Raw genomic sequence first — 9,850 nt, 5'->3', positions numbered from 1 at the left:
TACACAGAACATCATACAGTGAATCCTTATTTACCAAAGGACTACACTTATTATCAAGCTATTCTAGCAGAGATCGACTCAGTGGTCTTCTCACCTACAGAAAGGTCCGCTAATGAGTGGGCATTCAGTAAGTTTATCATTAAAAGGATTATATCCTACGATGATTGGGGAGATTCACTCTTTAAACAAAAGGAGTTGAATTTCGGTAAACCCAGTGATACGGTTTCTACCCTTAGTTGCTGATTCTACTAAGAAGAAAGACCAAAGGACCGTCTTCAAAACAAGCCAAGAAACTCCCTTGAACCTTCAACCCTTCACCTTGAAGATGGAGAACTGAAAATATAATTCCCACGAAAGACAGCCAAGAACAAGACTAATTCACCTATGCTGATGAACAACCTTGAACATATAATAAAACTTAACAAATCAAGGCAAGAATTTGCTAAGAAAAATAGAGACAGTTCTAAGAAGAACTTTGAAGCAAAGCTCCAGCAATTTTGCTCAAAAAAATACCATATGAATTCTGTTCTCTAAATGAAACAAAAGAAGGCTAATATGGGTTGATGTATTCTGCCAAGACATTTCAACAACCATGGGACATGTGCAAGTCTTGGTTAATACACCAATCTCTCCAAAAATAGATACAAAGTTCAAACATTAATAGAAAAGTCAGATTTGGCAGCCTACAAATGAGAGACAATCTGAAAAGAGATGTTTTGTCTTGAAGTTGAAAGTAGTAACTTTGCTTTTCCTATAAATAGTTGAAGCATGGCTGGAGCTCTTGGACAAAGTTATGGCTTTCAATCTTTGCAAAATGGACAAAAGCATCTTCAAAAAGTTGGTGGAGATGGGCTGCCAATTGTGCTGCCACCTAGGCACTCCACATGGACGCCACATTGGATGCCAACTAGGATGGATTTGCTGAGGTGGCTGCCACATGTATGCCAACTTGGACGGATGCCACTTGGTCTCTTGGCTCCTCAAATATGCAAAGGAATGTACAGCAAGGTTGGCTTCCCTCTTCCAAGTCCAAACCGAATACTTGCAAGAGGTTGGACTTGGTGATGTGCTTATGCACCAAGCCTTGAAGCTTCTTAGCCATTGCTCTAGTTATTGGCCCTTGGTGTGGAATTGGTGCAACCGGTTCCTCATCATCCTCTCCCTCTTCGAAAGAATTCGTCCTCGAATTGTCATCATCTGCATAGAAAGGAGCAAGTTCAGTCACATTAAATGTAGCACTTACACCATACTCACCTGGAAGGTTTATCTTGTATGCATTGTCATTAATTCTCTCTAGCACTTCAAAAGGTTCATCACTCCTAGGCTGAAGTTTTGATTTCCTTTGTGTAGCAAACCTCTCCTTTCTCAAGTGAACCCATACAAGATCACCAGGTTGGAACACCATCTTCTTTCTCCCCTTGTTAGCTTGGGCTGCCCTTCTCTCATTCACTTTCTCCATTTGTTGCTTTGCTTTTTGATGCATTTGTTTCACCATTTCAGCTTTCCTTTTGCCATCTAAACTAGCAGGCTCATTAGTAGGCAAAGGCAACAAATCTAAAGGAGTTAGTGGGTTAAAACCATATACAAGTTCAAATGGTGAATAACCAGTAGATGAATGCATAGACCTGTTGTATGCAAATTCTATGAATGGTATGCACTCCTCCCAAGCTTTCAAGTTTTTTTTAATCATTGCACGTAGAAGAGTGCCCATGGTCCTATTTACAACTTCTGTTTGCCCATCCGTTTGTGGATGGCAAGTGGTGGAGAAACAAAGTTTGGTTCCTAATTTTCCCCACAGGACTTTCCAAAAATGGCTTATAAATTTCACATCCCTATCACTAACAATTGTTCTAGGAATGCCATGCAATCTAACTATCTCCCTAAAGAACAAAGAAGCAATGTAAGATGCATCATCAGTCTTGTGACATGGTATGAAATGAGCCATCTTGGAAAAACGATCAGCAACAACAAAAATACTATCATGGCCTTTCTTTGTCCTAGGTAAACCCAAAATGAAATCCATGGATAAATCTACCCAAGGTTCACTAGGAACACTCAATGGCATGTATTGACCATGCGGCCTTACTTTGGACTTTGCCTTCATGCAAGTCACACATCTAGCACACAATCTCTCTACATCCCTCTTCATGTGTGGCCAATAAAAATGTTCCTTTAAAATTTCTAAGGTCTTTGCAACCCCAAAATGTCCCATTAAACCACCAACATGTGATTCTTTAACAAGCAACTCTCTAATTGAGCATTTAGGCACACATAATTTATTTTCCCTAAACAAGAAACCATTATGCCTATAGAATTTATCATATGCAGCATGTTCACAAAAGGCAAACACTTTCCCAAAGTCATCATCATTAGCATACATTTTTTTCACATGTTCGAAGCCTAAAAGTCTAGCATCAAGCATGGAAAGTAAAGTGTACCTCCTTGAAAGTGCATCAGCCACCACATTCTCTTTGCCTTGCTTGTATTGAATCACATATGGGAAACCTTCAATGAATTCACTCCACTTGGCATGGCGCTTGTTGAGCTTGTTCTGCCCCTTTAAGTACTTGAGTGACCCATGGTCACTATGAATGACAAACTCCTTCGGCCACAAGTAGTGTTGCCAAGTCTCAAGTGCACGCACCAGAGCATACATCTCTTTGTCATAAGTGGAGTAGTTCAATGTAGCCCCACTTAGCTTCTCACTGAAGTAGGCAATTGGTCTCCTTTCCTGCTTCAAAACAGCTCCAATACCCACTCCAGAGGCATCACATTCAATCTCAAAAGTTTTAGAAAAATCAGGTAAAGCAAGTAAAGATGCAGAACACAATTTCTCCTTGAGTGAATTAAATGCATTCTCTTGTTCTTCCCCCCACTTGAATCCCACATTCTTTTTTACAACTTCATTCAAGGGTGAGGCTATGGTACTGAAGTCCTTTACAAATCTCCTATAAAAACTAGCCAACCCATGGAAGCTCCTCACATCACTCACGGACTTAGGTGTAGGCCACTCTCTAATGGCTCTTACCTTGTCCTCATCAACCTCAATTCCCTTGCCACTCACCACAAATCCTAAGAAAATAACTTGGTCCATACAGAAAGTGCATTTCTTAAGATTGGCATACAAGTGCTCTTTTCTCAACACCTCAAAGACTTGTCTCAAGTGCAGCAAATGATCATGCATATCTTGGCTATATACTAGGATATCATCAAAATACACTACAACAAATTTTCCTAGGAAAGCACGCAACACATGGTTCATAAGCCTCATAAATGTACTAGGTGCATTGGTCAAACCAAATGGCATGACTAACCATTCATATAGTCCATATTGAGTCTTAAAGGCAGTTTTCCATTCATCTCCTAATTTCATGCGAATTTGGTGATAACCACTCTTTAAGTCAATTTTAGAAAATATGCATGCACCATGCAACTCATCAAGCATATCATCAAGTCTAGGTATGGGATGTCTATACTTTACAGTGATTTTGTTGATTGCTCTACAATCCACACACATGCGCATGCTCCCATCTTTTTTTGGCACCAAAAGAACAGGTACGGCACATGGGCTCATGCTCTCCCTAACATGGCCTTTTGCTAGAAGCTCCTCCACTTGTCTTTGAAGTTCCTTAGCCTCTTCCGGATTGGTCCTATAGGCTGGCCTATTTGGGATTACAGCTCCAGGCACAAAATCTATTTGGTGCTCTTTGCCTCTAATGGGTGGTAGCACATTACGTATTTCTTCAGGGAAGACATCCTCAAACTCTTGCAACAAGGGCAAAGCACAACTGGGAATGGATTGGTTAAGGTTAGAAACATTAGTGTAGGCTCCCTTACAAATTAGCAAAGCCATTGGCATACTAGAAAAATATGCAGTCCTCACATCCTTCGCTTTTGCTAGCAAACTGACTTTATTCTCTCCACTCTTCTCACAACTCTCCTTTTGCCCCAAGCCCTTTCCTTTTGGTTTCGCTCTTTTGAAATTTTCTCTCTTCTCTTTCTCTTCCTCATTTTTCCCTCTTACTTTTTCCTCTCTTTCTTTTTTTTCTTTCTCTTTTTGCACTCTTAGCTCGGCCTCTCTTTGTTGTTGCTCATTCATGGTCTGTTTTATCCTTAATTGATCTTCAAAAGCTTGTGCGGGTGATAATGCTGCCAAGGTAACCCTTCGTCCATCATGATCAAAGGAGTACCTATTCCTAAATCCATCATGCACTACCTTCCTATCATATTGCCATGGTCTCCCTAGCAAAATATGTCCAGCATGCATTGGCACCACATCACACAACACCTCATCCTTATACCTTCCAATAGAAAAAGCCAACATCACTTGCTTGTTCACCTTAATTTCCCCACATTCATTCAGCCATTGCAACTTGTATGGTCTAGGATGTTTGATGGTGCGCATGCCAAGCTTCGCAACCATGAGTGTGCTGGCAACATTCACACAACTACCACTATCTACAATCATGCTACAAGTTTTACCATTCACCAAGCATCTAGTGTGGAAAATATTTTCCCTTTGTAGTGCATCTCCCTCTTCTTCCTTTGCTTGTGCACTTAGTGCATGCGTAACCACCAGAATATTACCTCCGACGGCATGCTCTACATCACTAGCTTCCTCCAAAGGAGGCATACTCTCACTAGCATCATCATCATCAACATCATCATCTTCTGATTCGATCTCCCCATTCTGCCTCATGACCATCACCCTCTTGTTAGGACATTGAGATGCATAATGTTCCTTCCCTAGGCACCTAAAACATTGGATATCCCTAGTTCTTCCACTAGAGGTATTCTGTCCCTTGCCTTTCTCAGTCACACTAGGCTTTTCTCCACCCCTAGTCTCCTCTTTCTTTTCCTTAGAAACAGCCTTGGAATCATAAGTTTCGCCCTTCTTCCAATTCGGTTTCCATGGAGCATTGTTGCTCGAATTCATACCTACACCCATCTTGAATGCTTTCTTCTTCTTTAGTTGTTTTTCTATCTTGATTGCCATATTTAACATGTCATCAAGCTCTACATAGTGTTGTAGCTCCACTATGTTGGCAATATCAAGATTCAGTCCCTTTACGAACCTAGCCATAGTGGCTTCCCTATCCTCCTCTACATTGGCTCTTATCATAGCCATCTCCATCTCCTTGAAATATTCTTCCACACTTTTGTTTCCTTGCACCAGCCCTTGCAACCTTTGGTGCAACTCCCTATAGTAATGTTGAGGTACAAATCTGTCCCTCATGATTTGCTTCATCTCATCCCAAGTTTCAACACCCCTCATCCCATTTCTCCTTCTTTTAGTGAGCAATTGATCCCACCAAACTATGGCATAATCTGTAAACTCAACTACTGCAAGTTTCACCTTCTTTTCCTCACTATAATTGTGACAATAAAAAATGAGATCCACCTTCCTCTGCCACTCCAAATATGCATCCGGATTGGCTTTGCCTTGGAATGGTGGAATTTTCATTTTGATCCCACTAATGTTACCATCCACTCTCCCTCTCCCTCTTGCTTCCTCCATATTACCTCTTCTCAAGTTTCTGCCTCCACCTCTTCCACCCCTATTACCTCTCATCCCTCTCGGTCTATAGTGGTCATCATGTGCAGCAGAGTGCTGGTCATCCTCTTCATCAGAATCATCATCATTTTCATCCCCCCAATCATCTGTAGGTGGTGCATTGTTCACTCTAGATCCCCTAGCCCTGTTCTGCCCTTCATTTATGTTTTGTCTACCATTCCCACTATTCTGCTCAATTCTTTCAATTCGGTCAGCTAGGTTGCTCAATTGTGTACCAATTCTTTCCAAATGTTGAACAAGTGCTTGTTGGTAAAAAGGATTATCCATATTAAGTCCACTAGTTTGTTCTTGTGACATTTTTAACACCTGCACAAAAAAGTTAGTAAAACAGAAAACAACCTCACAAATTCACTCAATTTTTGGTCACTCAAGTGTTTGTACTCAGTTTATAGGCTTTTACCCTCCTGGAGTTCTTGCCACTCAATGCCTTTTTCCACTCAATCTTGCTTACCAAGTTCTTGTCAGAACTAATGCAATTCCAGAAAGTTTAAATCAAGTTTTAATATATGTTCAAGCACAAACTCAAGCAAAACGTGTGGAATAAGGGTTTGTTATGACACTTGAAGCAAGAAATGAAGACACCAAGCTCTAGAGCAATCAAGTGAAATAGGAGTCGAATTAGCTTGCTATTTTTGTAAAACTGTTTTAAGAGCAGCAACAATACATAGTTTTAGTAGGGAAAATCAAGTCTAGAGGTTCCAGAAAGCACCTTGAAGTTTTGGACCCCAAATTGGCCTAATAGGTGCTAAATTTGGTTCACCAAGTAAACGGTAGAATTTTTACACCAAATTTGATTTCTAAGCTTAATTTCGTCTACAAAGCACCCCTATGAAGTTTTAGAATTTTCTGGGTTGGTTTGGTTTTACCTCCCCCAAAACAGCCACCAAATAGAAATGTTGAACTTATAATATTCCAGCTCTCAAACATGCACTTTAGCACCCTTTTTTTTTTCTTTAACCCTTTTTTTTTCTTTCTTTTTGTTCTTTTTTTTTATATCATGTAACCACACAATAGATACACTGAACACATCCAGCACTAAACACTTCTCCAACACACTTCACAAGCAACAAAGATGCAAATAACCAGGTTGTGAAGAAAATGTTTAAGGTAGAAAACAACACAAATGTGACAAAACTAGGGAAACAAAGACAGATGCAAGAAAGCCTCTAATATACCCTAAGATTAGTAGTATTGAGTGTAAACTCACTACTAAGCCCTGAATATGTTCAGATTTTCTTACAAACACCAGAAAACACAAGGACTTGAAGAACCTTAAAGGCTGAAACACAAGGAAGATAAAAAGGAGAAAGGAGAAAACAAGAACACAACAAAATGGATGACCAACCTGTTTTGAAGAGAGCCTAAGCTTTGATACCAAATGATACGGTTTCTACCCTTAGTTGCTGATTCTACTAAGAAGAAAGACCAAAGGACCCTCTTCAAAACAAGCCAAGAAACTCCCTTGAACCTTCAACCCTTCACCTTGAAGATGGAGAACTGAAAATATAATTCCCAAGAAAGACAGCCAAGAACAAGACTAATTCACCTATGCTGATGAACAACCTTGAACATATAATAAAACTTAACAAATCAAGGCAAGAATTTGCTAAAAAAAATAAAGACAGTTCTAAGAAGAACTTTGAAGCAAAGCTCCAGCAATTTTGCTCAAAAAAATACCATATGAATTATGTTCTCTAAATGAAACAAAAGAAGGCTAATATGGGTTGGTGTATTCTGCCAAGACATTTCAACAACCATGGGACATGTGCAAGTCTTGGTTAATACACCAATCTCTCCAAAAATAGATACAAAGTTCAAACATTAATAGAAAAGTCAGATTTGGCAGCCTACAAATGAGAGACAATCTGAAAAGAGATGTTTTGTCTTGAAGTTGAAAATAGTAACTTTGCTTTTCCTATAAATAGTTGAAGCATGGCTGGAGCTCTTGGACAAAGTTATGGCTTTCAATCTTTGCAAAATGGACAAAAGCATCTTCAAAAAGTTGGTGGAGATGGGCTGCCAATTGTGCTGCCACCTAGGCACTCCACATGGACGCCACATTGGATGCCAACTAGGATGGATTTGCTGAGGTGGCTGCCACATGTATGCCAACTTGGACGGATGCCACTTGGTCTCTTGGCTCCTCAAATATGCAAAGGAATGTATAGCAAGGTTGGCTTCCCTCTTCCAAGTCCAAACCGAATACTTGCAAGAGGTTGGACTTGGTGATGTGCTTATGCACCAAGCCTTGAAGCTTCTTAGCCATTGCTCTAGTTATTGGCCCTTGGTGTGGAATTGGTGCAACCGGTTCCTCATCAGAGGTATTGGGTGTTATATATATGAGTTTGCAAACCTCCCCTTGTGAGCTACCTTTTGAGGTGGAGTTAGGCAGGTTCATATCATAAGATGTCCTTATCTGTCTCATTTTAAATAGTATAAAGATAACTTTTTTGCCCTTATCTTTACTAGGGAAGATAATCAATTTGACTTTTGGAAAGGAAAATTTATAAATTCTCTAAAAAGAGAAGTAGAATACAAAACCTTAGAAGAAAAGGTTTATGAACCTAAAATAAAAAGAAAAATTAAAAGTTCACATGATGAAATGCTTAATAGCATTTGTGCTGACATTCCTAATGCCTTATGGGCTAGAAAAAGACATGTGGTTAATCTACCATATGAGCCCGACTTTGATGAAAAAATGATATCAACTAAGGCCCAGCCCATTGCAATGGGTCCAAGACACCTAGAAACTTGTAAACAGGAAATTGTTGACCTCAAAGTAAAAGGGCGTATTAGAAAAAGTCAAAGCCCATGGAGCTGTCCAGCTTTTTATGTTGAAAATGCTGCTGAATTAGAAAGAGGAGTTCCTAGACTAGTCATCAATTATAAGCCTTTAAATGAGGCCCTTAGATGGATCATATATCCACTGCCTAATAAAAGAGATCTATTAAACAGACTCTATGAGCCCTAATATTTTCAAAGTTCGATATGAAATCTGGCTATTGGCAAATCCAAATAGCTGAAGAAGATAGGTATAAAACTACCTTTACTGTACCATTTGGGCATTACGAATAGAATGTGATGCTATTTGGGCTTAAAAATGCTCCATCAGAATTTCAAAAAATTATAAATGAAATATTTAATGCTTATTCAGCATTTGCAATAGTATACATTGATGATGTTTTTATTTTCTCCAAAACAATAGATTAACATTTTAAGCGCTTAAATGTGTTTTATCAAAGTTGTAAAAATAAATGGTTTAGTAGTCTCAGCTAAGAAGATAAAACTCTTCCAGACTACAGTAAGATTTTTAGGACATAACATAGTTTTACTATCCTAGGCCATCTCCAATTAATTTACAATTTGAAGATACAAGTTATAATTACGTACAATATGATGGAACTTCAATTGTAGAATGGAACATAGATGGACTTTCTTATTATCAAATCAAAAATATTATCCAGTTTATGACCATGTAAGCCATGGCTGCAAGAACCAAAGGAAATACTGATCAAGCAACAGCGAAAGCCATTATAGCTGGCTTTACAGCTAACTAAGAGGTTGGTGGGACTTTTCCTTATCTGAAGAAGGAAAAGCGCAAGTTATTAACGCTGTCAAAACATAACTTGTTATACACCATAGGTATGCACTTCATAGGATCAGCTAGCTTATACATGGATAGGTCCCAGGAACAGTTAATGAACTTAAGATGTCCTGACCTGTCTCATTTTAAATGGTATAAAGATACCTTTTTTGCCCTTATCTTTACTAGGGAAGATAATCAATTTGACTTTTGGAAAGAAAAATTTCTTTTTGGGTTACCCTCGTTATTTGCTGAAGGAGTTAAGAAACAAATTAGAGACAAAAATGATGGAACCCTTCCATATAACCATTATACATATGGAGAAACTAGCCTCAGAAGTAGTTTCTGCAGGAGTAGCATTATGCAATGAATTAAAAATTCATAGACAAATGCAAAAAGAAAAACTCACCAGTAAAAGAATACTCGGTGATTTCTGTGAACAAATAGGACTTCCACCCATAACTTTTCCTTATAAAAAACTTTTCCTTATAAAAGAAAAGTTAAAGGGGGCAGGAGAATAGGAAAAGGCAAAAAGAAAACCTATAATACTAAAAGGTATTATAAGAAAGAAAAAGGTGAATCATCTAATAGAAAAACTCCAAAAAAGAAAACAAAATCTTCTAAAAATAAGAAAAAAGAGTCTGAAGTAGTCTGTTATAAATGCAGAAAACCAGGACACTACGCTAATAGGT

General features: G+C 38.7%; 1 protein-coding gene across 1 annotated transcript; it reads right to left on the bottom strand.

The window, feature by feature from the left end:
* Nucleotides 1-700: 700 nt before the first annotated feature.
* LOC131182140 (uncharacterized) lies at nucleotides 701-9,618 on the bottom strand. Its single transcript, XM_058150789.1, has 9 exons — nucleotides 9,568-9,618; nucleotides 9,490-9,503; nucleotides 5,976-6,042; nucleotides 4,214-5,881; nucleotides 3,520-3,763; nucleotides 2,439-3,072; nucleotides 1,539-2,306; nucleotides 1,255-1,385; nucleotides 701-1,197 (listed from the first exon to the last, which is right to left on the bottom strand). The coding sequence occupies exons 1-9, from the start codon at nucleotides 9,616-9,618 to the stop codon at nucleotides 908-910; spliced, it is 3,867 nt and encodes a 1,288-aa protein (XP_058006772.1). The 3' UTR covers nucleotides 701-907.
* Nucleotides 9,619-9,850: the final 232 nt, after the last annotated feature.

This window comes from Hevea brasiliensis, chromosome 8, assembly GCF_030052815.1.
Source record: "Hevea brasiliensis isolate MT/VB/25A 57/8 chromosome 8, ASM3005281v1, whole genome shotgun sequence".
NCBI classification, from domain to species: domain Eukaryota; kingdom Viridiplantae; phylum Streptophyta; class Magnoliopsida; order Malpighiales; family Euphorbiaceae; genus Hevea; species Hevea brasiliensis.
This window is presented reverse-complemented; position numbering and strand designations above follow the sequence as displayed.